The sequence below is a fragment of the Hippoglossus stenolepis genome, chromosome 19 (genome assembly GCF_022539355.2).
Source record: "Hippoglossus stenolepis isolate QCI-W04-F060 chromosome 19, HSTE1.2, whole genome shotgun sequence".
NCBI classification, from domain to species: domain Eukaryota; kingdom Metazoa; phylum Chordata; class Actinopteri; order Pleuronectiformes; family Pleuronectidae; genus Hippoglossus; species Hippoglossus stenolepis.
The window spans coordinates 13,954,592-13,982,166 of NC_061501.1; the positions used below are offsets into that span (position 1 = coordinate 13,954,592).

The window sequence follows — 27,575 nt, forward strand, 5'->3', positions numbered from 1 at the left end:
TCAGTACCCCCTCACTACACATAAACGGCTCCTGGTGTTCAGCCAATTTTCTGCTGTGATGACTTTATTTCTAAGGAAATGTATGAAATATAATAAATACTGTATAAAATCACGATTTACCATGTCAACCAATCTGTCTTAGTATTTTTTGCCAATAAATAAATTTTGTATTAATCACTTCATTTATTGGTCCTTGTTTCTGGTGCTTTTGCCCACTGTTGGCCTGCCTTTTATTTAATTATCATATTCAATATCTTGTAATCCATCATTTTAATTACTGTAATCTAATCTAAACTAAGAAACAGCAATATAAAATGTCCACCCATCTATTATATGTACTGACTTTCCTTTGAGAGTCAAGGGGGACTGGAGCCAATCCCACCCAACACTGAGCGAGAGGTGGGCTACATCCTGGACAGGTCGCCAGCGTCAACAAACAACCATTCACATTCGGCCCTGAGGGCAATTTAGCGTCTCTATCTAAATTAAGCTGTATGTCTGTGGATTGTGGGAGGAAGTTACCCAGAGATAAGGCAGGCACCAGGATAACATGCAAGCCCAGGTTCAAATCCCTTCTTGCTGTGAGGCCACTAACCACTGCACCACCATACAAAACAATATAAAACGTCATAATGGTAAATTCTGAATATTACAGACCTGAAAACTGTAATTACTGGAGAACTGAATCACTGTCTGCAGCCATGTTCCCATCTGCTGTTGCACTGAGTTCTTCCACGTCACTGTGCTCTGACCCAGAGGATGAGTCTGGACCAGGACCTGAAGATCTCCATGTTTCGCCCCGACATAATAGTAGAAACTCATCTGATGGATAAGAGTGAACAGAGGCTCATCGGCTGATATTATGTGTATCATGGCTTTGTCTTAATGCTAAAGTTACCTGACAAGTCTGAGTGGGTCTGAAAACCGGACTGATCAGATCTGCTGTGGTTCTGTTTGCTCCATCGGGCGACAAGGACAGGAAATATGCTGCAGGAGTAAACGAGAGACGATGAATAAAGCCAATAAGCTGGAGCTTGTGCATTCAAAATGTCCCATGTGGCAAATGTGAGACGCTCTAACCTGATGTGTTGCTGTGGTCGTGTTTGAGTCCGGAGGCTTCAGTTGTTCTCGCCCATTCAGAAAAAGTCTCTGAGCTTTGATTCAGGTCACAGAACCCCTTCTCAAAGTTATACCTCTTATATGTGGAACCTTCAATAGGGTTAGGGTTAGAACTGTAGTTAGGGTTAGAACTCAGAACTGTACAGCTGCTTTCACTGTGTTTCAAATTTACAGTATTTCACCATTATTTGTGCTTTGGATTCCTTGCACAGTAAAGATTCATTCAGCAGAGCTTAGAAACCAAAAAAGGATTCCTGTTGATTTAATAGCTAAATGTGCAACAAGGGTATGTAAAACATACAACACACAATATATACAACACATATTTTCAGAGATATGCGAGTCAGGAATCAGATTTACATATGTTACATATATTACACATCCTCTACCACTGGCTTATAGCTTCAAACGTAACAATTATTAAGAGGAAGTCCCTGTTTTAAAAGATGTGCATTCCTGTATGGGTAAGATGAGGATACATTCATATTTTTAAATTAAAGTAGAAAGCAACTTGTAATATAGAGCAGTGCACCTTCAAAGCTACAAAGTTCCTATGGGGACTTTGAAAGAGAAGTATAGTATCATACCAGGGGTACTTGTAGGGGCCCAAGTGTGAGTCAATCAAACAATATCAATGAATTATTAATACGTTGTATCTAATTAATTTAGTTTATTTGGAAGCAATTTGTGTTGAAATAATGTTCAATACTTTTACCTTGAATGAATAAACAGGAAGCTAAAATACTGTATTATTTCAACTGTTATTCTCAGTCACATGTTATAACACCATTCCTACGAAGGCATTAAATATAAAAGTGGGATAAGAAAGACTAAATGACCTAATTTCCTAATCGTTAAAAGCTAATAACACAAAACAGACGTCTTTACAACAGGCCTCCATTACCCAGTCACAGCTACAGGCATTGCATGGTTTCTTTGAAATTACAGTTGTGGGTATTTTCTTATATTACTTTACTCACAGTTTTCCTCATCGCTGCCATCTCCACAGTTGTCCGTGAAGTCACACACACGATCCTCAGGCACACACGACCCCAGAGTGCAGGCAAACTCCTGCTTAGAACAGCCTCGGACACACCCAGGGATAAACACCAGACAGAAGGCCAACAGCGGCCACACCGAGCCCGGCAGCGACGACATCAGCCTGCTAGTTGTGTGTCCTTTCACTAAGAACACTTTATTTCCACCTCCAGAAAAATCATTTTGTCACGGCATGGGGAAAATGTCCTGTCGAGGCCCAGTGTTACTCCGTCGTGTACAGTTTTCTTGGATCTTGATATGATCCTGTCTGCGTGTTCATGCCGGTGGCACGTTGTAAAGGGTAATAAAGGTCTTTTATGGCCGTTGCACAATAAGGTCACTTTGCTTGTTGTGTGTTCTTGTATTTACCATGGAACAATGGTGCAAATCTGAGGGTAAATCACCTGAATAATTACAGCTTGATTAATGACTAAGACAGGAGTAGTTCATTAGGCAGGAGGAGACGACAGGTTTTATAATGATGATCCAAAATGATCCCAAAGATGAAAATCTGACCTGAATTAACAGGTGTTTCCTTCACAGTAAATTTCAGCTTTAAACAGACTTCACAAAATATTGGACCGATGATACAGCACTTGAGTACGTTTCTGAGTAATAAATATGAATATGACTGTTCTAACCTTTTGATATTCAAGTGCTGCGACGAATGAATCATGAGGAGATATCTGCCGAAACCTTGACCATGACAGCCCTGTGTGTGTGTGTCTGTGTACTGCTGTCTTTGTGAGGACCAGTTTGACTATTAAACCTTATGTAGTGAGGACATTGTACCTGTTGCTCTCATTCTGACACACATTCAAAGGGTTTTTTGAGGGTGAAGACGTTTTAGGCTAGGATTAAGTTATGGTTACCGTAAGGCTTGTGTTTGTGTGTGTGTGTGTGTGTGTGTGTGTGTGTGTGTGTGTGTGTGTGTGTGTGTGTGTATGAATTATCGGCTGTCATCAGGGCATTTAATTCACTCATCACGTCGAAGAGGCTGGGAGTCTGTGTAGTTATAAACATTTATGGATCAGCACACAGACAGTTGTATCCAGCTCAACACAAGCTATTTCGTTTAATGGCAACAGCTACAGACATATAAAGCATTGAACCGTGCCTGTGGTTCAGGTTAATAGCAAACTGCTCTTCAGCTCAAGTTAAGTATGTCCATTCATGGGTGGCATTGGGCCTCATTTTTTTTTAATCACTTCTCAACAGTCTCACACAGATTAGCAGGATAATGCCCTGACCTGGCCTGAAGTACCAGTATGAGGGGAGATTCTTGACCCTTCAATTCTTTACTCTTTGTGTTGAAAAGTTGTTTCTCAGAGCTTGTTGCACACACATCACAGAGTAAATTTCATCCAATGAGGAAAACAATGAAATGCAGTTGGAAACATGGTGCAAATTTTTGCTAGTCTTGGTGAATTAGAGTCCAATATTGGTCCATATTGTTTGCTGTTACAGAATTCACGGAATCAACAGTCAGCTTTGTAAGCAGGCCTGCTACTATAATTGTGTTCTTGTAATTTCCTGCACTTTACATTTATATGCTTTATAAAAGCAGTTCATCTAAAGTTTACAGCGTTTTTCTTACTACAGCTGAATATCTAATAAGTTATGTTTTTACCGCTGTAACCACAGAGAAAATGTGGCATCAGTAGAAGATGAACTTCGCTTCAATAGATTGGGGGTAAGCAGGGGAAAACTCTGAAGTGGACAAAGAGCAGGGCTTTTGATTTCCTGTTGCGTTTTATGTTCACTAGGACAAGTTCAAGCGGTTTCCGACAGATTCTGACAGAGACAGTTTGTCCTCTAAAGAATAGCCTCACTGTGCCCAACCAGGGGAAGCTGCTTCTAACTTGTCAAAACCAATATATCACTTTGCTTTCTTACTCATCTCAAGGGCAGTGCTCAACAAGCTGAAACAAATTGACTTTTCTAACATGAGGTTGGAGGATTGTTCATTTTACATTGCGAGACTTGATTTTGGGCAAACCTTGCAAACCAAACAGCGACAGAAACACATGCTTCACTTCCACGTGATCCCGTCATGGCCGGACTATGCATCATATTGTTTATCACTGACAAGCAAAACCCAAATACTGACACTGACTAATAAATGGTAAATGCAAAGAAAGGATCAGTTTCACCATGACCACTCCCCCTTTCTTTAGTCTCAGTTCCTTTTGAGATAAATATACTGTTAGTGATTCTTCTGTTTCCCCTTTATTCTTTTCCCTTCACAATTATAGAAGAAAATCAATGGAACTTGGAAGCAGGGAGCCCATTACTGGTTGAGATGATGACATTTACTGTGATATCTACAGCCACTATATGCAATAGGCCATAATTTAGCACTCCTATTCAGTGCCGTACTTAAGCCTGTGCAAAATGGCAGAAACATTTTTTTTGTATTCTTGTAACAGTCTAAGTGGCTGCAAGAGATTAGAAATAAAACTTGGAAGATGTTATTTCAGTGTGTGTCATTTTCTGGGCTTATAAGAACAAACTAAGAAGCAGAAGGTAAAGAAGGTGACATTGGTGCTGCTTTCTGTGAGATATGTGATTTGACATTTCATTACAGCCAAATGAGGATAATTTGATGTGTAATATGTAATCCATCATAAATTAGCCGTCATCCATTCATGTTGAATTAAAGGAATTCATACACCACATAAAAACCTTACAGTTTTTTTTACGATGCATTAATTATGTTTAGAAACTGAAAGGTTAAATGTTTGCTTCCCAGCACCATTAGCTGTGTTATTTCGGGGGAGGGACAAAATGGAAAATGTCTGGCATTGTTCCTGGACTGTCAGTGAAATATTTCATAGATAAAACCAGAAAACAAAAGGTGAGCAGATGGGAAATTGGGCTTCGACAGCAAAAAGTCATTTGGGGCAAGCAGAACAGCAGCTCCAGCACTACAACTGATCAGCAGCTGCAGAAGAGAACTGTACATGCACAGGATGTAGTGGATATCGGTTTGGTCAAGTGCTCTGTGTCAAGGCAGGGAGACTTAACATAAAGGTGATATCTTGTATGTCCCACTTCATATGTGACACAAACATCATATATGCTGTAGGGTATATGTGTGATGGAAGTGTAGGGGGTTGGGTAGGTTACGGTCCAATGGTCCGGCGGTGAAGCATTCTTGTCAAATGCAAATGAAACCGCTGAATGCACAGGGAGACAGGCTTAAAATGACACTTCATGTGACAGGCAGAATGTCATGAGAGCGGCGGCGGCACAGCACGTCTATGAAATTGAATTTTTGCATGAATTAATCAGTGGCCCAGGCGCCGTAATTATCTCTGAGCAATAATGGGGAATGTATAATTCTGTGTCTGACTGACTGGTGGGGAAATCAGGAAGATACTGGATCCCTGCGTGTGTGTGGATATTTCCATTTGAGGACTTGAAGACTGCAGGAGGAGAGCTGGGTGTCAAATTCAATTAAAGAAGATTAGTGACCAAAGCTGCGAGGCTCAAAATATGTTCAGTCATCCTCATAAAAGAATATGAATAAGGTGAAATACAAACTCTGTCTGGAGGAACATACAACTGAATAGTTATTGCAGTGAGATACCATGCATGGAGTGTTTTTAGTCTATTTCAGTGTATTTGAAAGTTTCTGTGAGTGATTTTTGGACAGCAAACAAGACAATTGTTCTTTTTTCCCCCCCTGTGTGAAACAATGTAAAAATGACAAAAAAAAAGAAAAACAGAGGTGTTTCTCTCTTCACTCCTTTATTGTACAACTGCCCCGAGGCTTCCATTCAGCCCGTCTGTCGAGCATATGGTGTTTATTTCACCAATTCTAGTAGAACAAATCGGTTTGGTCTCGATTCAAGACGTATCAAATTCTGACAGATCCGCCCCGAAAATGAAGGGAAAAGCAATACCATAAGCTCATCTTGTTTAATAAGCTGCCCAGTAAACAGTCCACACATTGGAAAATAAAGAGACATATGCACATAATGTATTTTAAATGGAAAGGAATAAACTGTACAAAGGAATCTAGGGAATGAACACACAGCAATGGACATAGAATAAATCTAAATAGATTTTTTTCATGGGAGGGATTAGTTTCAGGGTCTTGGTGTTGTGCACGCTGCCGGGCTGTCACAGCTATAAGGAAAACACTGCCTACGATAATGGATCCAAATATCTCCTTAGGTTTAATTCTCGGTGTTTGGACAGTGACTCACAAACAAGACTATACATAAATTGCTAAACTCAATGATAGATAGATGTGAGCGATTGCACTGTGCAGAAGAAACATCCGACAACAACACACAACAATCCATTAATCACATAGAAATACATCTATACATTGTTAGCATACACATGAATTCATTTTCAGTTCGACCAGTGATTTAAACCCTGACATAATTAAAACAGGAGGATTCTCTGTTCCTGTTTGATCCCTGTAGGTCACCTGAAAGGACTGCAGCAGTAAATTATAGTGTGTGTGTGTGTATGTGTGTGTGTGTGTGTCCTTCACCTTTAGAAAAACTGATACAAACAAAGTATCAATTATAGCCGAGACATAAATTTAAAGCCTGAGTTCCTCCTGTGATACGAATCCACTTATTACCATATTATTTATCACCATCGTCATAATCATATTCCACAGTCTCAAACAACAGCTCTTCTCATTTCGACTGCGATCAAGGATGAAATATGACCATGTCACAATTTGTTGCCAACGAACAGGTGCGTAAAATAAATGAATAACATAAGTGTATTAATATCAGCTACAGCCGAAGACATGAGGGATGCTGTAATAAACAGACAAATTGCAAATGATTTACATAACGTCAAACCAGATGAAGGTAGAAACTTTTAAGAGGAAAGACATTCTTTTATAACATGAGTTTCAACATCTGGACCAGAACATTTTTTAATGGTCTGTATTTATATAGCACTTTTCTAGTCCTGGTGAAGACTCAAAGCACTTTACAGTACAAGTGGAAGACTGGGATTGAACCTTCCTGTTAGAGGACAACCGCTCTAACCCCTGAGCCACAGCCGCCCATAAAAACAACAGAGAACTGTAAAACCTAACTCCTATTATGTAATGACAAAGCTCTATGCTGTCTGTTAGTTTAAAAAAAATAAAAATACAAGGATGGATGGGGAATGTTCATGCTCAGATACTTATTCTGACTGCATGATCCTTTATCTCCATCTAGTGGTTCACCATTAGACGATCTCACTAGAGAGTATTATTGGTATAAGTCATGTTTAAGGTACATTCCTCACACGGATGATTGGGCCACAAGTAAGGATCATCAAGTTTGTTTGATCCAATGCGGATGTATGTGACACAGGAAAGGGCCCCTCCCTCAGTGCGTGAACAATTTGCGGGCTTCAAAATGATAATGTTGATTAATGCCATATTTTTTTTAGATGAACAGAATATCTTCTTTTTAATAAAGCACTTTTAAATAAATGTTTAACAGGTGTGGAAAATGTAACGTATGTGTGTGCAACAACAAAATATAAAATTGTTTAAAATCTCATATATGATTTAATTATATGAGGCAATGCTTTAGAGTAATACACTTCAGATGAATATGGATTATAAAAGCTGGTCAATCCGATGTGAGGTCGTTCCCCCAAACCAGATGTTCAGGAGGAGGTAATACAGATGTCAATGCAGCGTCTGATTTTCTGCTGATCGAGCAGGAACTCTGAAGCACACATGAGGGGGAAAGGTCAGGGGCTAAACTTGGCAGCACTTTTGTCAGCCTGATTGATGGTCCCAGTAAAGCATACATTACATTACATGAGTCCAAAACATTCCCCAGTATCATCTCCAGACACAGATATAGAGCCTGGTGTTTAATATAATCAAACCATATATATTGAGTATTGATTTACAAAGATATGCAAAATTCTGCACGAAATTAAGATTAAAAAGCAGAAATATAAATAAAAAAGTGCACAAACAGCAACTCGTGGTTCAAACTCCACGAGCCTCCGCGTCATGACGTTTCACCGTTACGTGCTGCGTCATAGGCGTGCGTCAGTCCAGACTGTAAACACAGTCGCTCCAGCTGCAGCTTCCTCACTTCTACTTTGTCTCGTTAGCTAACAGGAAGTGCTAACGCCGCATATTTCACTCGTAAACACTTTCCAGACGTCGCTGCACAGTTTATTACAGTTTTTAGTTTCAGAAGCTATCGGGTGATCTTATTAAATCTTTTTTTGGGGACTTCACGAGCCCGCGTCGAATTGCTGTCATAAAGCTAATCTTAGCGCGGAGGCTAGTGGCAGCGAGTCGCCTCATCTCCAGGGGATGAGTCTCTGCGGTGTTCTGGGTTCTTCGTGTTTTTGAAAGCTCGTCCCGCTCCGCTGCTGCCGACATGGTTCTCACCCTGGTGCGCCTCTGTGCCCGGGAGGTGGTGAGCGACCACAGCTCGTCGCCCGGCTGGTTGCGGTGGGTGCCCAGCGAGCTGTTCGCGCCGCTGCTGGAGGCCGCCTTCTCCAGCTGCAGACCGCTGGCCGTGGGGGAGCTGGTGCAGAGGTGGCCCGAGAGGAGCCTGCGGGTCGGCGGGCGCAGGAGACAAGGGCAGGCCGGCCCCAACCGACTCTGCATCCAGGCGCTGCTGCTCGCGGTTGTCAGAGGACTCTCGGACCGAAGGTGGGTTCCACTCTCCACAGGGTCTGGATCTGGATCTCCCCTCCTGGAGCAATCTGTAACCAGCAGCTTATTTTCATGGAACAGTTCAAAACAATGGAAACAAGAAGATTGACATTAAATGCATTATCTATGACGATTAGAAATAAGTTTTGTTTAACCTTAAAATACCAGCTACCCAATGATTTTGATGGTTCACTGAATTGAGATGGAGAGAACTGGGCTGCTTTCACTCCCACTTCTCACCCTGAACACCTGTTTTCTCTCTGTGTAACTTTAGGCGAGTGGGTACAATTTCTGCCAGAATACGGCACAGACAGTTTTAAGAGTATTGCTGTTCTGTAGATCAGTTAAAAAACATTTAGAAGTCATTAGAAATCGGCATTTATCTCCAAAATCGCAGTTGTTCTGGCCAAGGAAAAAGCAAAATTTGCATCGTGTTCTTTTAGAGTTGCAGAGAAAGTAGAGCTGGGAGATAATACGATAATAATAATAATTTCCTTCAATTGCAATATAACAAAAGTTAAAGAGATGTAGTGTTTGATTGAAGCATTGTGAACATGTCCAGTTATTTTAAATGTTCAACCTCAGATTTGTTGTTTCGCTGTTAAAGAGTTTCTGATTTCTTGACTTTCAGGAGCAAAACAAATGTCTTTAAACTTGTAGGAAGCAATGATGTGAGAATTATCATGTTTATGATTGATATTGACTCATTTTACTTTTTTTTAATGCTTTTTAAATGCATGCACTGATTTAGCTCCTCTAAGACTTCAGTACTTATCAATATTGTCTCTAGATTAATCAATAATACATCAGTCTTCTTCCTGCTTCCTAGATGTGCTATGCAGATACTGGACCTCTGTGGGCTCCAAGGAGATGAAGGAGGGATGGGAGACCCGATGGGGGGCTGGTCCCTGACTGTGGCTCTCTGCACCATGGTCGTTCAGGCCAGAGCTGGAGCGCGGAAGCAAAAGAGGAGAGAAGGAGAACGGGAGAGAAAACGGTTCTCAGCCCTGGAGAGAGAAGAGGATATAAAAAGAGAGAGGGGACAGTATAAGAAGGAGCAAGAACCTGATGGAGATGAGGAAAGCAGTGACACAGAGAGGATGACATTGTCGGGAAGTGTAGGTGATGAGGAGATTAAGGGAGTCAGGAGGAGGATGGAGCTAGAGAGGCAAAGAGACGGCCCATTGGCAGGGTTAGGAGACAGCAGAAAGGAAAATGAGGAAAAAGAACTGGGAAGTAACGTGTTGGTGCATGTGAGAGCTGATCTCTTTGTCAATGCACGATCGTGGGAGCGTGTTCGCGGGGCCCTCAACTCATCAGGACCCCTGAAGCTCCAGTGCCGCTACCTTCGCGTGGAGGAAATCACTGTGTCAAGTATCAGGACTCTGCTCGACCTCCTGCCTCACCAGGGTCTCCTGGGTGTGGATGTTCGCTACAGCAGCCTCGGCGTGGCTGGTTTGGCTGAGCTCCTGCCTCTGCTCTCCACCTTCCCAGCGCTGCACTCCCTTCGGCTGCACTACTGCAACTTGGACTTTCGTCGGGACCACCCTGGCCAAGACGAGGCCCTGAGGGACTTGTCGCGGGGTTTGGCACAACTGCAAGAGCTGCGGCGCCTCAGCCTCACAGCACTGCGCCTGCCAGGACAACTTCGTGTGCTGCTCAGGTTTGGAATTGAATTCTGTTTAACATGAACACTGCTTTATTACCTTTTGTATCTACATCTTGGCCCAACCTAATGTCACATTGTCAAAGTTTTATAGACATATCAGATTATAGTGTCTGATAAGATTTGACAGATTCTTAGACTAATGTTATTATACAGTATCTTCTGTTCAGCCTTAGATACAGGAAATTAAAATGCAACATAATTATCTCAAAATGGAGCTGGAGCTATAACACAATGAGTAATTAATGGGTCAGTGATTAGTCACTGATGTTATTCTGGAACAGAAAAGCCAAGATATCGCAGGTGAGCATTCGCAACTTTTATTTGTCCTATGTGACAGTAAACTGAACATTTGGACTGTTGGTCCAAACAACACAAGCGATTTCTGACATTTTACAGTCTAAACAGTTAATCAGTGAATCAAGAAAATAACCAATGATAACAACAAAAACTAAACATATTTCATATTTATATTCTAGTCCTTGAAATAAAAAATACCTTTTCTAAAGCTGTGTGGGTTACAATGCATATGTTTTCCTAGTCAAAAACCAAATTGGTTTTGTTTTTCACTTTCCCCATAATCTCTCCCCCTGTACTACTATACTAAATATTTTTCTTTCGTTACAGCTCGCTGCCTCAGCCTCTGACGATCCTGGAGCTTCCCTATTTGAGCCTGACCCCATCTGACCTGGCCTATCTGTCCTGCAGCCACCATGCCGCCACACTGCAGCAGCTGGATCTGAGTGAGAACCGTCTGGATGAGACCACCCTGCCCTCTATTCGCCGCCTCCTCTCTCAGACCTCTGGCAGCCTGCAGCACCTTTCTTTAAGCGGCTGTGGCCTGACTGACGGCCTGCTGGGGCTCCTACTGCCCTCACTGGGAGGCTGCAGGGCCCTCAAGAGCTTAGCTTTGGCCCTGAACCCGCTCTCCGTATCTGGTCTCACGGACCTGGTGAGGATGGCTGTGCGAATGCCGTCCCTCCGTCAGCTACTGTACCCTAACCCCCTGGAGGACTACCAGCCGGGCCTCCCCGACCTGCCCTCCAGTGCTCAGCTCTTAGACTGGCCACTGGATGAAACGACAGACATCAGTATGACCAGCAGCCATCTCAATAGGGTGGTCAAAGACAGTGGACGCACTGACCTCTCTCTGACCTGTGACCTGCTCAATTATGATAAAGACTTGGTGGACTAGAGCAGAAGTCAGGGGACGCTCACTCACCAACATACATGAGCAATTTACATAAGATAACAATGACAAGATTTCCATAACTTTTCCAAGGCCCAATAATCTCCAAATCAACAGGTTTGTTCTTGTTCGCGTCGTGATCATCACATGGATCCATAGATGACAACTATTTAAAATGTAAATATTGGCCTGGTGGCAGAGTTGAAGTTTGTTTCCTCTTGGATTGAGGACCGGACAGATTTAAAGATGGAGATGGTAACAGAACGTTTCACATGAGTCAATGCAGTTGTGTAAAAAAAAAACTAATAATTAATTTATGATCAGGTTACCGTGATCATTTTGGATGATAAGTTTAACTTGCCTGCCTGGTCAAAGGTTATCTGCCCTTGTGCCTTTTACATAAGTGGCCAACATTATTGTGTGTATAAATAATTTTCTTTAAATGGTAAATTAATGTAACTACAAGATATTTGGGATTATTTTACATTTTATTCTTTTTATCTGCTTTATTCACTAAGTCGTGTACTCTTTCATTTTGTGCTGTTCGATATATTCCGTGCTACAATTTCTTCAATATCTGTTTAAAAACGTTCGGTGCTTTTTGTAATAGTTTCACTTGTATATTGAGTCAAACAGCGTCACTTCTATCAGGGAGTGAATGTACCTAATTGACCTTGTACCACATGAATGGATTTACATGCTGTTAGTTACTGAATAAATCAGTCAAAGCAAACTTTCAAGAGTCAGTTAAATATTAAAAAATGAACGACACATTTCAAAAATAATATTTGCTATAATGTGTGATGAGTTAATGGGGACGTTACAGACTATGAAGCATCATCTGTAGTACTCCACGAAGGACTGCTGTTGAATGAAGTAGCGGTGAGGGGAGGCCTTCAGCCAGTCCGCGTCTGAGTAGACGTGAAAGGGGCGCAGAGTGACTCGAGAGAACGGCAAAGAGATGAAATGGGGAAAGTGCGTGAGGAAGGGACGGTTTCGCAGCGGAGGCAGAGGAACTCCTGTGGGACAAGAATCCATTGGGTGTTAAAAATACTCATTTTGAACCGTCGTACTGTGTTATTGTTGTCTGTGAAATGTTACCTGGTGGCCTGCGTATCCTGGACATACTGTAAGTCTCTCCCAGACGAAAGATGGGTGAAGAACCGCTACACAAGCAGACACGGAAAAAGTTAAAGAAAAGTGCAGAAAAATAACAAACAGGAAACTACGACACAGCACGTGACCTACCAGTCATGTAAGGGCAGAAGTACAGTGTTGTTGTGACCAGCAGGTGCAACGCATAGAGCCTTTCTGTACTCCTCCTCTTTTTGGATGGAGCAGAAATAGTTCAGCACATCCACCACGCTGAAGGATGACGGCTGCTGCTTTGCCGAACCCTTGAAGTTTAGATACCTGTCGTGTTCCTGGCGGCGTGGAAAGAGAACGGGAAAGCAGTTAATCACTTAAAGCAGCGTGCAAGTCAACAACACGGAGACGAGCTCTCATGCATTCCTATTTAGAGGGGTTGAGGTCACGGTAAAGGACAGGAAGCAAGTGGAGAGCCGCTTCACCGAGGGAGAGCTTCTCAGTTTTCAAACACCTGTTCTTTCCTTTCTTTCACGCTCAAAAATACTCTAATGGATGGTGATAATGATCAGGGGAACTGTATAAAACATGTCTTTATTACTTTGAATTTGGAGGTCCATGACTGCAGCCACCAGTCGGCTCTGTCATGGAGGCTTTTCCAGACGTTGGACTGGTCCCGCAGCTCCAAGTCCCAGCTCTCCAACTCAGGCCACAGCCACGTAGCCTCGTCTACGCCTAATGCCGTCAGCACGCGCACCACTGTTTCCCTATTGACACAACAAGAGGATACAGCAGAATGTCAGGCTCCACCCTAAATGACCTAACTCTCTGAAAAAAGGCTTAGTTTATGTTTTATCCATCTGGATACAGATACAGGAATTGAATTATTGAGACCCTGCAGATTTTTGTGTTTTCCTGCTTTTACATTTATATTATTATATTATATTATGTTACTTTTTCTGTTATATTCTATTCATTTTTTTCATCTCTTCAGTCCAGCTGACATTTAAGGGGATACAGATGTCTGGACTACAAATGTCCCATAATAAATAATTGCAGAAAGTTTAAATGACAGACTGATTATTTAAATATCCCTGGACTCACCCTAGAACCAGTCTTTTAAAGGCCAGAAGAGTGAGGAGCTTTTTCACAAGGTCACAAGTGGCAGGTTTCAGATGCACCAACAGATTCAACACTTCCTCCAGCACAGTCCGTTCCAAGTGTGACTGAAATGGACAAAAGATTTGGTCACAACCTCCTTAAAAGCAGTGATGGTGTAGATCCTGGACATGCGGTACCATATGTGGTTTGGCAAATGCAGGCAGTAAGTCCACGAGGCCTTGGTAAAGCTTGTCGGTGTTCTGCAGGAGGCCCTGGCTGTGGAGGCTCTGCAGTGCTACAACAATCTTCATTTTGGATGGAGTGCTGCAGGTGGTCAGGGAGCCCAGCAGTTGCAAGGAGAAGTCCTCTGGAGATAGGGTGCTTGGGATACTCTGCACACAGACATACACTCAATCAATCAAGACAGGAACTTGGACCAAATCAACATTGTGCATCACAGATATCACTGTAATACTCATTGTACCATTTTATCAGGGAATACGTCTCTGAACCAGCTAGTATCTGCAAACTGTTTGAGGAACGTCGGCACCTCCGGAGTGGGTTCTCGAGGCGGGAGCGGTGTTGGGGTCCTTGGACGAGGGGTTAGGAGACAAGGGGTTAGGGGACGAGGGGTCCTTGGACGAGGAGAAGGTGGAGGAGGAGTTTGGGGTTTGGGTTGTTCTATTGGAGAAATTATCTCTGGAGGCTGCAGGGACAAGTTACACAGAAATGAGAGTGATCCTTCTTGAGTCATGCATTCTTCTGTCGCCTGTGCAGTGGTTTTACCTCTTCTTTCTTGGGTACGACTCGTTCAGGCAGTGGCTTGAATTTCATCTGGGTCCTTGGTTTAAAGCTTTGGGCTGGAGGCTTTTTCTGCTGTACCTGCATAGGGAGACCAAAAGTTTGCTCCCTGACTATGGATAACACAAGAATGTACATATACGAGGGGAAGCAAATAACAACTGTAGATTCTGTAAAATCCTAACTCCTTCATATCAATTAAACTACAGTGAGCAGCAGTGCATGACAGTTTATACCTTGTTCTCCTCCACAGTCACAGGAATGATTCTAGATTCAGGGTGGACGTCTTCTTGTCGGGCAGGAGGGTCACAGGACGTGTTGTTATTTGGCTCATGATGAAATGAAAATGTATCTGGATCAAGGGTGTCTTCAAAATCAAACTGAACACAGCACAGAACCATTAATGATATACAGGAGTTCTCTGTATCAAGTAAAAATGAACAAAACATTCATATTACACAAATATGTTTTGCAGATCACCTTAAAGAAATATGCTGAGGTTTTGACAAACAATTTTGTTGCTTATGATGTGAAATGAGTGTCCTGTAACACCTTTAAGTTACGTTTTTTTCTTATTGGCGTCAGCATACTCCAGAAAAGTACTGAATAAGAAGGTAAAATAAGTGAGTTCAGGAGATGAATAAACCTCAGAATTGGGAGGAAGGCCGTATATTATATTCATGTAGCGATCAAAAGCTTCTTTCCTGGTTTGCTTGGTACTGGGAGGCTTCCCCTTGCTGCACTTCACTCTGCCTTGCAGGAGAGCAGTTAGGTCCATGTTTGAGGTCAATAAGTTCTCGTGCTCCTGGAACAAGAATAAATTGTTGAGACACTTCTTCAGTGCGCTATCGACATCGTCTCTGCTCCAACACACACACACACACGTACCTTCTGTCTCCACATGCCTTCAGTCAATAATTGATTGCTGGCAACTGCTGTTGATTCCTCCTCCACGTTGTCCCCTGTGCGAGTCGTCCTGTTCACATGAGTATTGTCCAAAACTCATTAGGTCATTGAGTCTGGATTATTTTTTATTATACAATATAAATAATTCTTACTTTCTTTTGATGAAGTTTTCTTTATCCTCAGTGTGTCCACACTTTGGTGTCATGTCCGCTCTTTCTGTGAGGCCCGGGAAATGGCAGCGTACAGAGGAGGTCTGCTTGTGGCTGTCAGGTTTATAAAGGGAGGCTGTGTTGTCTGGAAGGAGGCTAATGGATGCTGCAGAAGCCTCTGAATGCATCATGAAGTGTGGGATGTCACAGGAGAAATGTTGTCGGAGTAAACATGTGCCGCTTTCACTTAGTGCACTAAAGAGACAGAAAATCAACACGGTGTACGAAGCATCTAAAAGTCTACACAGCAGATCAGCCACCTGTCACAGACACAGACTACCTCGCCAGTAGCTTGCTTCACATTCTGCTTGAATAAACTCTGCTTTCCAAGTGTCATGATGTCTCACTCTCTGGAGACAGCAGCCTCAGGGTGGGACAGGGGAAGAGTTGTTGTTGTTGTTGTTGTTGTACTGCTCCTCTCTCCTGGAGCGACAATCTCCACCAGTTTCTACACAGGACTTTTGGACATGTAATTTCTCCTTTTGCTGCTGAAATTACATGAATGCATGATGGGGTTTTATTGTTATTTTTTTTGCCTGCTTTAAAATTGTCTTTAAATGTATTCAAACAAAATCCCAATGATCTCAGCACCTGCAATTACCACTTTATTAAGAATCAGCTGTAATATAAAACATGATTCCTCAGATTATTATCCAGTGGAAACATCCTGTCTATACCTATAAGCATCAAATTGGAGTTTCTACTTTGTTAAGCTAGAGAAATACTTAACTGCACCAATCTGTCTGTTTAGTTTTAAAGGCCAATTTGATCTTATTCCATTTTATCCATTCTATGAGCTACTTTAAAATCTGAACTGTAGCTCAAACAATAAAGTATCTTGAAAACAAGTTGTGTGTTCTGAGATAATTTAACATGAGGAAAACAACATGGTTTTAGCATTTAGCACAGCAAGATTAATTTGCCATTTAATCACATAGATAAATGACAGAAAACGATGGACAAGGTTGCATTTCTGCTGGTTTTCTGTTTCCTCCATGAATGTAAACTGGATCTTTAGATTTTAGACCAAACAAAATGTCTGAAAACACCCTGACCTCAGAAAATTACGACTAATCGACTAACTGTAAGAAAATAAATCTCAATATATGCAAAACAATGGTTAGTTTCACATTGATTTAACTTCGCATTATAAAACAACCTCAGAACAGACAAACAACACTCACTTCTCTTTAAATACATATTCAGCCTGATTCTTACATTTTCACATTAATGTTGGTTCCTAAAAGATGAAGATTTACAACGTTATTAACGGGATTAGCTTAGTTAGCTTAGTTTGTGTTTACCTTCCATGAACTGGTCGTTTATCCTGGAAGCAGCTGTAGAAGGTGATCTGTATAGTTTAATGCTAATTGATCTGTAAACGATGAATTAAACAACACGATAAAAGTTACGTTTCCTCTCTCAGCTCCCCGAGTTTGTTGCTAGGCAACGAGTCGCTAGGTTACACTCACGGCTGCAGGTCCCAACTTTGACTTCGGAGAAAAAGTAGTTCCTCTTATAAATAAATAATACTAACAAAAAAACAACACAGATTCATCATGTCACTGCCACTAAATTCAGTTAAAAAACAGTGTCCAGAATTAAAATCAGTTCGTTTTTTACTTTTAGGAATGTTTTGTTATTATTGATTTTATGTCATTTATAATGACTATGACAAAAACAACTGGACTCAGCCGATTAGATTATCTGGAATAATATACTGTTACAAAAAATCAGGACTCTTATTCTTAAAAGTAAAAAAAATCTGTTTTAAAATAATAGTTTTTGTGTCAGATCTCTGAGGCAGGAAGTGTATTAAGGATTTTAGTATTTTTAGAATCCTGGCTCTAGCCCCGAGTTAAACATTTTAAACGTGGATTAGCTGGGTGATTAGAATTACGCGGCACAAAAATGTATCTCAACATTAAACAACACAACGACATATATACTCAGTTTATTGTACAAAAATGATTCCACCTTACAAATTTTAGTTAGAAAATATAAATATGTACATCAACAAACATCTACATTATATATTTACTACTATGGTTTTTATGGAGGATATGAATTGAATTCCGGAGGATCTTTGGTATTTAGCCACATTCCTCTCATTGCTGTTTATGTACAAATTTGAAGCCATGTGACATCGGTTTCTAAGGAAAATTCAACACACATCAAATTGAATTGTGACGTGCTATGAAAAGTGACAGTGACAAAAATAGACTCATAATTTGATCTTTATGCTCTTCAAAATTTTGAAAAAGTAATAATCATCTAAACGCAGCCACTTCAGAAGGCTTCGGTCATCATTGTCTCCAGCTTCTCCTCCTCTGCAGGGACGCTCACAGTAAAATCTCTTGTGAAATACTGCATTTCGATTTTCCCTGATTCGTGCACCAGGGCTACTCCTGAATATGTGTTTTGTTTTCCTGAGTCTCCGAACACGGCCATGGCTGTCACCCTGAAAAACAGAAAGCACACATCTGTTATCAACACATCATATGACAAATATAAAACTCATCGTGTGTGTGTGTGTGTGTGTGTGTGTGCGTGTGTGTGTGCGTGTGTGCGTGCGTGCGTGCGTGCGTGTGTGCGTGTGTGCGTGCGTGCTGTGTGTGGTGCTACCTGTCCGCAGAAATCCTCTCTGTGAGCACAGGCTCTGTGTCGCTTTTCAGCAGGTCCCATACATGGAGGTGAGAAGCTGCATCGAGCACACAGAAGACCGTCGGCCTGGTGTGGGCCCACTGCAGCGAGACCACCGGTTCACCCGCTGTACTGCTCCTCCACTCTGCCACAGGCTGCTCGTGGCTGACTGTGTGCAGCCGGATGCTGCCGTCCCCACAACCCACCTGGAGGTCAAAGCAAATAGAATATATATATAGTTTTCAGACTTGAGTTTGAATTAAAGCTTTAGAGGTGCCAGCTGTTTTCCCCCCGTTTCCAGTTTTTATGCTAAACTGAGCTGGCCGGCTTCTGGCCTTATCTGTTATAAAATATGCTAGATTTAAATTCCTTTTTCCCAAAATATCAAACTTTCCTTTTAATTTAGAAAAAACTGCACTCTCACCAAGAACATGTTTTGCCTGAAGGGAGAAAAGTGGATTGAGTTGACATCAACCGGTTGGACTCCGGCCTCCTGAAACCTGTAAAACTTTGGAGTAGCCTTCAAACTGTGACTGGTTCCATGATTGACAAGACCCTTGGACAGAAAGGACATTGTCACATTGCTAAACATGATCCACTGAATATTTTTAGGTAATTAATTTAGAAAATACATAATTCTTTGGCTGAAAATGTTATGCTCACCATATTGGTGCCAATAAAGAAATGATTGGAGTCAGATGGGAGAAACTTTAGATGAAGAGTCTGTAATGGGCCTGTTTTCACTGCGTCTCTCGGTGACACCCTGAAAGCCAGACGGAGCGAGAGAGGGAGAAAATAAATGACAAAACCAGAGGTCAAGGGTCAAAACGTTCCCAGCCAAAAACAAACTGGGCAACACTGGAATATGACACCTCATGCATCACATTCACATTGCACCTATATGAGCACTCATACAGCATGTCCCTATCGAATGTGGAGGTGACAAAAACAACAGCCCGCCGGACATAACAAACAAGATCCCATGACCACGGCAGAGCAGCTGTGTTGCACCGCGCAAAGACATTGTGGGGTATTTTCAGCCCGGTGCCTGGCAGTGACGGATGCATCGCCGGCTATTTATCAATCTCACCTCTCAGCAGTGAGCAGGGAGGAGCTGTGAAGCAACTTCACTTTGCCCCCAGGTCTGAGCCCTGCAGGAGACAAAGAGCAAAGTTGAAGCTGGCGCCACATGTGTGTGTGCGGGAGAGAGAAAGATGAGTATGTCGATGGAAAAAAGAAAATACTACATGTGTTACCTAGATCTGTTGGAGAGCCGGCCTCGTTGGCTTTTGGAAGCTCCACCACCACCTGCAGGACAGAGATAGAACATCATGCCAGTCCATCGTGGCACATCTTTTCTGTTAAAGTAGATCTATCTGTGTAAGAACGTATATTACTGTGATAATAAGGATATTTCTGTGGTTTTAAGGGGATTTTTGATGTGTGATGGAATGAAGTCTGTGTGTTCACATTAAGAGAATTGGTGTGGGGCCAAACTACAATAATTCACTTTCTTGTGTTTTTGCACCAGTTCCCTTTCATCTCTGCCTGCTTGTATGTTGGTCACATGTGTCTCACCCTGGAATCCACTTTGTTGCTCAACGTACCCAGAAATTCAAAACCCCGCTTTCATCCAGAGAAGCCAACTGGAAAGACAATCCTGAAGACTCTGGATTACAAGAAACAGAATAACACTCAATGAAATATAAAGCCAACTGTGAATGGCAAAAACATATGGCATGTATAGAAAATGATACTCAAGAGCTGAAATTAATGTGTTAACCTTTCCTATAACATTCCATACCTTCCTCAGATGCCAGCAGGGGGACCTCCGGCCTCAGGCCCCCTGCTGCGGTGGAGGGGACAACTTCTACAGACGACACAGACGATAAATGGGCAGAGGCGGCCATCACTGCGCCTGCGTTGACAAGGCAAGAGAGCACATCAGCGCACAGTGAATCATCACAAATGTTACATAAGAAAACAGCCTCTGAACCTTTAGTTGGAGAAAGGGCTTATACAGTCCCGAGCGACTGTCCTGATGTTTGCTTCATATTGCCTGCTGACATTTAGTTTGCTGGAACTGCAGTGGCAACAACAAAGATGACTAAGAGAAAGATTAGGGCAGAGAGAATGTTTTTAAAAGTTGGTAGTTGCAGAAATTGGCATGGCCAATGGTGTGCTATAATTTCAGCTCCATCTTTATATAATGGCACTATTTGTAATATAGAGGAACATAGACGAACACGTACATTTTCTATTATTTTATCAATCATTAGTGTCCATATTCTTGCTCTGAAAATAAACAACTACCACTGGAGACATACTAGTGGAGAACGTAGGCTGTCTGAAGGTCCACTCCTCCTCCCCTATCTTCAGGCGGTAGTGGTTACTGGTCTGCTCCCTCAGGTCCCACAATACCACAGAGCCAACTGATGTGCCTGCAAACACCAATATGGCCTTTCCAGGGCTGAAACAGCAACACTGCACCTGGAACAGTGAAGTTAAAACAGGGATACATTGGTTTCAGTGCATGTAAGACTACTTTGATTGTATCTGTTATATTTTGAAGGCAACATCAGGGCACTTTCTTGTAACACAACAAAATGTAGATCCTGTCAATACAATTTACAGGTGATAAGCAAGTAAGTGTTAGAATCTATATATGCTGCCCTAAAAGTAGGTTTTTAATTGTATTGTGACTTAAAATTTTAGCATTTACTACAGCAAATGTTGCTATAACTGAAAAGAGAAGCAGAAAATATCACCTCAGATTCATACACAAGGATCTTCTGAGGCCTGGATGGTTCCCAGATGTTCCAGATGCAGATGAGGGTGCAGCTGTCAAGGCGCACAGCACTGGGTTTGGTTGTAGGTGCGTGGACGGACATCATGGTGTGCCTCTGGACTTGAGAGAAGTGCACCAGGCTGATGTGGCGACCTGCGATTGACAACAGTAAGGACAACCTGGTTCGCGTGCATGTGCAGGCTTATACCGTGTATTCTAAACAACTGTTATCATCCAAACAAAACCACGAGGTATGATTAACATGTCACAATTAATAAAATAGAGTCATGGATACAGTGCTTCGTGATTTCTCTGGTTGTGGTATGTACCGTAAAGAAAAGGCAACTTGGTGTTGAGCTGTAAACTTCCATCGCTGAACGACAGTGTGTCTTTTTGAGTCCTCAACTTGCTCAGGGATTTTCTCTCAGCTTGATTCTCTTCCAACAGGACGACCAGGACCTTGATTCAGTCACAACACCCAACAGGAGTTATGAAGTGCAGCAGAAACAGAAAGTCTTCATGTAGGGAGTAAGGAACTATGTAGCGTGTGTAAGTGTAAGAGGATCACCTGGGAGGCTGAGCGCAGAAACGCTGACAGACGCTGGGAATCAAAGTTCATTTCGTACATGTTTCTTCCTTGAGCTTCCTGAGAGAAGTTTGAATCTGTAAAAGCATAATAAACACGGTTATTGAACTCTACGTGCAAACAGTGAGTTGATGAGAGAATTATCTTGGTGTTTCCTCACCTCCACAGGCTCCACTGTGCTCTGGAGGATGCTGTGTCCACTTCTCACACACTTCTATCTCCTCTGTCTGAATGTCTCGATCTGCGTTATCCTCGTTACACTGAACATAAGCCTGCGAAGGAAGAAGACACCATGTATTATTCAGAAATGAACTTTTTTTCTTTTCTTCTATAAAGAGTAAATACTGACCTGTTTGGTATTTGCGGTTCCAAAGGTTCTAATGTACATGTCGTATTCATTTACAGGCGGGAGATCCAAAAGGGAAACTGTCATTGAGAAATCCAGATCAATTAATTTGAGCAGCTCTGTGCTGCGTTTCCTGGAAACAGAAAAAAACCAAACACTTAAATCGAAGGTAAAAGAACAAGTCCACCGATCCTGCACAAAAATGTGCACGATATTGATATTCCTCCAGAGGTATACAGCCACATTACAATGATCCATTTCCCATTTAATACGAACAAGAGTTCTTAAGTGAACTTACTTCTGTTTTGTGGCAACCTTCTTGCTGACTTCTCGCTGTTTTGCTGCCACAAAGTCGATAAACTTCCCGCGTTGAGAAGCTCGACTGTGGTTCTTTTCATGTCCTATTAAGAGAGCAGTGAGAAAACATCATATCTCAAGTAATTTTGCACAAAATTCCCCAGGATTAAGTGTCTTCTGATCAGACATGAGGAAAAAATATGGATGGACATTAACATGTGATAACACCAAGTGCAAGTGTTAAACAATGTCTCTCAGGAAGATAAAACATAAAGTAGAACCGTACCTCTGGACAACTTAGCTCCGTCTTCCTCCTCTCTACTCGTACTTTGTGTGGAATGATCTGTTCCAACTCTCTCGTTCTCTTCATTCATTGCTCTCTGAATCGCTTCAATCTCTTTTCTCTTTTGATCTGTAACTTCCTCTCTTTCTTCCCCCACTGGCTGAAGCTCCTCTGACTCCTTCTCATCCTCGCCTTCATTTTCACTCGGATCCAACTCCTCAAAATCCTCCTCATAATCCTTCGAACAGAGAAAAAACATGTGTAAGGAAAAATTTGAAGAACTAACCAAGATGCTATGAGAATAAAAATACATATACTTGTGAAAGCTCTCAATACTCACCACTTTCTTAGAATGTAAATCGATTACAGCATGCAAAAGTAACACAAAAATAAGTAAATAAATGTTACAAAACAACAATAAAACTCAAAGAGAAGGATCCAGAACAAAACTGTATAATTTAAAAGTATGTAACATATTTCATAAACATATATATTTTTTCTTTTTACCTCAAAATCATCTTCATATTCCTGGTCAACCAAATCTTCAGCATCAACAACCTGTGGATGTGATATAAGTACATGAAGGAGATATTTTAAATACTGCAGTAAAGCGTGCAGATACACCTCAGGATGATGTTTCACTCTAATGAAGCTGGAAGTAGAAGAAAGAGCACACTGCAGTAATGAGTCCGGACAGTAGGTGGCTCACAGACCAAATACTCCCCAACCAGAAAGAAGGATGTTTTTATATTAGAGCTCCTAAATTGGTACAAGACGCTGCAGTATGAGCTAAAGCAAGGTTTGTTCTCGTGCGAGCAAAGCAAAGCATAGCTGGGTGATTGAATTAAATTGTACTGGGCATTCAATTATAGTGACTATGGTTGAAATAAATAAATAAACAAGCCACCAAACTAAAAATTAGTCCCCATAGATGCAAGAGTGGATTTTTTTGTCCTTGAAGGTTGTGAGCAGGGCAACAAAGCTGAGAGTCTTACAGGCTCTTCTGTGTCTCCTACATCTTTCACATCACTAGTTGTCCAGTGCTCAACTTCCTGATTGGACAAGTGGGAGAAGAAAGCCATAGAAGCCATCAGGGAATCCACTGTGATAGATTGATGTTATGAAGGCTATAAAGGCAATTGATGGTTCTACTTACCGCTGTTTTCACTGTATTAGTCTTGTCAGAGACTGATTTATTGTCTCTGTGGTTTCTCTCTGGGTTCTCTTCTTCTTCTCTGTGCGTTTTGTCTCTGTGCTGTCTCTCTGGATCTTTATCCTCTCGGTGTCTCCTCTCTTTCTGTTTGTCCCTGTCTCCTCGCTCTCTGTCACCACGACGATGCCTCTCCTCCTCACCTGACCTCTTCGCCTCGCTAGATTCACTGTCGTGCTTCCGCTTTGGATCCTAGAGAGCAACATTCTGTGATTTGTTTACCTTTTGTTAAAATGCAAAATACTGATGGACAATCATTATGAATACAGATGCTTACATCATGTCCTCCTTCTTTGTGTCTTCTTTCTCTCTCCTCTTTATGCCGTCTGGGTTCTTCTTTGTACTCTAAAATCAGAAAGACAGATATAATGACCTCCTATCGAAATCCTATTTAAATAGGATGAGAAAAAAATTTACACGCAGTTGTACCTTTGCCTCGTTCCTCTTTCTGCTCTGAATGCTTCCTGTCTCCATGTCTTTCTCGCCTTTCTTTGTCAGTCCTTTTTTCCTCATGTTCATCTTTGAGTCGCTCTCTCTTTTCCCTGTCGTTCTTTTCTATCCGATCTCTTCCTGGGTCTCCACTTTCCTCTTGTCTCCTCCTCTCTCTTTCAGTCCTGTGCTCTCTGTCTCGTTCCTCCCTCCTCCTTTCCTTTTCCCTCTCTTCCCTCCCTTTGTCCCCGGCCCCCCTGTTCCGTCTCTCTCCATCCCTCACCCTGTCTTTCTCCTTGTTTCTATGCCTTTCCTGGTCTCTCTCCCGATCATGCTTGTCCTCTCTATCCCTCTTCCTGTCCTTATTCCCTCCATAATCATCACTGTGCCTTTTCCCATCCACCAGTCTGTCTCTTTCCTTCCCTCTCTCCTTCTCGTTGTCCCTCTCATCTCTTCTCTCCCTTTCCTTATCACCTCTCCTGTCTCGTGAGCCCTCTTTCCTTTGCTCAACGTTTCTGTCTTTTCTGTCTTCCTCTCCCCTCTCCCTCGTACTCTCCCTCTCCTTGTGTTTGTCTCTCTCTCGTCTGGACTCCTTCTCTGGGTCTCTGTGGCGTCTCTCTGTGGATTCCCCAGCACGGTGCTTCCTCTCGCTGTCGTCTCGCCTCCTGACTCGGTCATCGCCTTGTCCACCCTCCTGGAAAAGGAAAAATATTTAACTTTTTAATATTTCTCTGTGTTAGAAACTCATTCATCCCTCCTGCAGGGCTTTTTAACACTCACACACTTACCCTGACATATTTTCTCAGGTCTTCTGGTCTCCATGTGTCTTCCTTGCTCAGTTTCTAAATAAACACATCATCTTGCATTGACTGGATTTCATTAACAACAACAGAAACTGCGAGACAACGTAAGATAACAGTGTCAGTAGGTTACCACGGCGGACACGACACTTTCTACCAGACAAACACACTTCCTGGTTGTAGCCTAACAAACACAGAGTACTCACCTTGTCACTGTGCATGTTCTCATCCGGGTTTTTTATTGCTGGAGCTTTTAAAACCACCGTGAAATTAGCTCATATGTTTGTAGCGACGCCGCCATGATGGGGAGATCTCTACCGCGCATGCGCAGCTGCTCGGAAACCAAGGAGACCGCGTCACTTCAGCCTGACAACAGGCTTGTTAATGGAGAGCAGAGCAGTCGATGGAATCAACACCCAGTTTCCACGGTGACTTTTTAAGCCATTTAATCTTCCACAGCTTTTAAAAATGTGTTCTTCTATCGACTGTAACATCAGGTTCGCGTGTCTGTTACTGCCAGATGTTTTTAAGGTGAATTTAAGTGGTAAATATGCGAAAAACCTCTTTCGAGCGATTTATCTGTGCTCGTCATTTCTAATGTAACGTTATTTGAAAGCGAGCTAACCGGAGCTAGCAAGCTGCTAATCAACACGTGTTTAACATGTACGCATGTTTATTTTCCTATGTGTGTTTTAAGAATGGCAGTGTTTAATTCACGCTGACGTTGCCAGTGTGTTGGTTTGTACAGCGGCTCCCGCCACTGGACACCAGGTGGCGGTGTTTTCCTGTTTGTAAGCTAGGCTACACGCAGGCACCTCTGGGAGCTCACACAGCAGCGGGAGCCTGGTCATTCATTCCCCGTGTGGAGGCAGGGAGACTGTGGACCGGACCAGTTGATTCTTTTAACGGAATGCGGCTCTTGGATTTTAACCGAAACCGGGGGGATTCCTCCGAATGCGATGGGCTGGTGTGCAGGTGAGCTGACGTGAGAACAGCCCCCCCAGCTCCGGTGCGACCGCACATGGGAACCGAGTCGCAAGACCGTGCCCCCATTTTTTACATTTTCACAGTTTGAACTCCGGGACACCGAAGCATGCCAAGGGCCAGCATGACCGCGGTGCGAGGAGCCAACTCACCCGGTGTCTCGCCGAAACAGAACGGACACACGGCGCCGAGCCCCGCGCAGCCCAGCGCCAACTTTCCCCATCCCTCGGCGGGGAGCGCACCCGAGGACGCCCCGCTGTCCTCCGCCGGCGAGCTGACCCAGACCTGGGTCCACTTCGCCAAGACGTTCGTCCTGATCTTCCCCATTTACGCCCTGGGCTATTTTGAGTTTAGCTTCAGCTGGCTGCTGATTGGACTTGTTGTGTTTTTCTGGTGGAGGAGGAACACGGGGGGGAAACTCAGCCGACTCAACCGGGCTCTGGCTTTCTTCGATCAGGAGGAGAGAGGTGTCAAGCCGAGCCTGACGACCTCTGATTTACCACCATGGGTGAGTGGAGCACAGCTCAGGAAATCACCTCCACACACACAGACACGGACACACACACCTTATACCTGAGCTGATCTCTGAGTGTTTTTCTGAACAAGACTTTTTAAGTGTCCAGGAATAATAAAAAAAACAATCAGCTGTCAGGAGCAGGAGGAGCAGGGATGAGCTGTAAAGCCACGATGGAGCAGCTGTGCCTCCCAGCAGTGACATTACACTGAGCCCCAGTCTAAATACAGCAGGGTACAATGGTGAACCAGACACCACGCTGGAAAGGAAACATGCCCACAGGGTCCCTGTTATTTTGGGATGCAGACTGCTATCTCCCTTGTAGTGCACTCACTCTATTATTATTACTGCAACACCATCCTGGCAGAAAGTGTTGGATAACACTGGGGCTCTTGACTTTTCCTTGTCAGGGTTAATAGTTTAGTGGTTAGGATTTAGCCTTGGACCCACTCCTGGGCCCTCAGCAGCCCCTGTATATAAATGAATGCGATAACATAGGTCGCATTTAATGAGGTGGTACCCAAACAGAAACTATACAGTGTTTTAGAGCAGAGCCAGACAATTGTATTATAGTTATATATTAATAAATGCATCTAGTCCCCCGAAGAGAGTTTAAACAATGATTTATAAAATAGTAATTTTATATGAATCGATCCATCCTCAGTATACTTGAAGTGTAAAAGTCAACGATGAACTGACTGTGCTCTATTTTATTTTCCAGTGCAATGTATTTCCTTGGGGGGGGGGGATCGGAGTGAAATGGAAAGATTTATTCTTCCTAAAACCTTGTTATATCGTCTCAGGGGTCCAGTTTGTTAAGACTGAAGTTGATCGAACAGCATCCAAGGGCAAAATACAGCTTGACAACTGCAAATTTCAACGAGCTCCAAGTCTCAGTTGCTCAACTTATCAAACTGTAAAT

General features: G+C 42.6%; 5 protein-coding genes and 1 long non-coding RNA gene across 18 annotated transcripts in view; 2 read left to right on the forward strand and 4 right to left on the reverse strand.

Moving 5' to 3' along the window:
• malrd1 (MAM and LDL receptor class A domain containing 1) overlaps positions 1-2,277 on the reverse strand; it is a 40,248-nt gene extending 37,971 nt beyond the window's left edge. The window contains exons 1-4 of the mRNA XM_047337908.1: positions 2,100-2,277; positions 1,081-1,209; positions 899-987; positions 658-822 (exon numbers count right to left, since the gene is read on the reverse strand). Of these exons, the coding sequence (XP_047193864.1) occupies positions 658-822; positions 899-987; positions 1,081-1,209; positions 2,100-2,277 (561 nt within the window). The remainder of the gene's footprint in view (positions 1-657; positions 823-898; positions 988-1,080; positions 1,210-2,099) is intronic.
• A 5,894-nt stretch (positions 2,278-8,171) lies between these two features.
• On the forward strand, positions 8,172-12,403 carry si:ch73-174h16.4 (leucine-rich repeat-containing protein 14). Its single transcript, XM_035143064.2, has 3 exons — positions 8,172-8,812; positions 9,645-10,478; positions 11,109-12,403. The coding sequence occupies exons 1-3, from the start codon at positions 8,535-8,537 to the stop codon at positions 11,674-11,676; spliced, it is 1,680 nt and encodes a 559-aa protein (XP_034998955.1). The 5' UTR covers positions 8,172-8,534; the 3' UTR covers positions 11,677-12,403.
• Positions 12,404-12,456: 53 nt separating this feature from the next.
• Positions 12,457-13,057, reverse strand: LOC124851162. The gene is made up of 3 exons (XR_007032253.1): positions 12,919-13,057; positions 12,772-12,836; positions 12,457-12,689 (listed from the first exon to the last, which is right to left on the reverse strand). It is a non-coding gene; the product is annotated as an uncharacterized LOC124851162 (long non-coding RNA).
• A 267-nt stretch (positions 13,058-13,324) lies between these two features.
• wdr97 (WD repeat domain 97) lies at positions 13,325-17,193 on the reverse strand. The gene is made up of 10 exons (XM_035143062.2): positions 17,078-17,193; positions 15,717-16,261; positions 15,547-15,634; positions 15,305-15,463; positions 14,895-15,038; positions 14,644-14,739; positions 14,342-14,563; positions 14,055-14,249; positions 13,861-13,982; positions 13,325-13,523 (listed from the first exon to the last, which is right to left on the reverse strand). Exons 2-10 carry the CDS (start codon positions 15,902-15,904, stop codon positions 13,325-13,327), a joined length of 1,413 nt encoding a protein of 470 aa, XP_034998953.2. The 5' UTR covers positions 15,905-16,261; positions 17,078-17,193.
• A 529-nt stretch (positions 17,194-17,722) lies between these two features.
• On the reverse strand, positions 17,723-25,800 carry dync2i1 (dynein 2 intermediate chain 1). 5 transcript variants are annotated; one of them, XM_035142092.2, is made up of 24 exons: positions 25,362-25,800; positions 25,144-25,197; positions 24,356-25,049; positions 24,204-24,271; positions 23,873-24,118; positions 23,712-23,768; positions 23,224-23,274; positions 23,057-23,062; positions 22,720-22,954; positions 22,435-22,537; positions 22,140-22,269; positions 21,951-22,062; positions 21,773-21,867; positions 21,534-21,663; positions 21,185-21,357; positions 20,744-20,906; positions 20,221-20,334; positions 20,024-20,085; positions 19,673-19,724; positions 19,507-19,567; positions 19,080-19,179; positions 18,841-18,972; positions 18,399-18,622; positions 17,723-18,234 (listed from the first exon to the last, which is right to left on the reverse strand). In XM_035142092.2, exons 1-24 carry the CDS (start codon positions 25,374-25,376, stop codon positions 18,063-18,065), a joined length of 3,249 nt encoding a protein of 1,082 aa, XP_034997983.2. In that variant the 5' UTR covers positions 25,377-25,800; the 3' UTR covers positions 17,723-18,062. The 5 variants fall into 5 exon arrangements, with proteins under 5 accessions (XP_034997983.2, XP_034997985.2, XP_034997986.2 ...); XM_035142094.2 differs by lacking the exon at positions 25,144-25,197; XM_035142095.2 differs by lacking the exon at positions 23,712-23,768.
• A 211-nt stretch (positions 25,801-26,011) lies between these two features.
• esyt2b (extended synaptotagmin-like protein 2b) overlaps positions 26,012-27,575 on the forward strand; it is a 29,725-nt gene continuing 28,161 nt past the window's right edge. For 4 of the 9 annotated variants that reach the window (XM_035142098.2, XM_035142100.2, XM_035142101.2 and 1 more), the window contains exon 1: positions 26,015-26,647. In XM_035142098.2, the coding sequence (XP_034997989.2) occupies positions 26,249-26,647 (399 nt within the window). In that variant the 5' untranslated portion in view covers positions 26,015-26,248. Of the gene's footprint in view, positions 26,648-27,575 lie in introns of all 9 variants that reach the window. The other 5 variants (XR_004694158.2, XM_035142106.2, XM_035142105.2 and 2 more) reach the window with 2 other exon arrangements.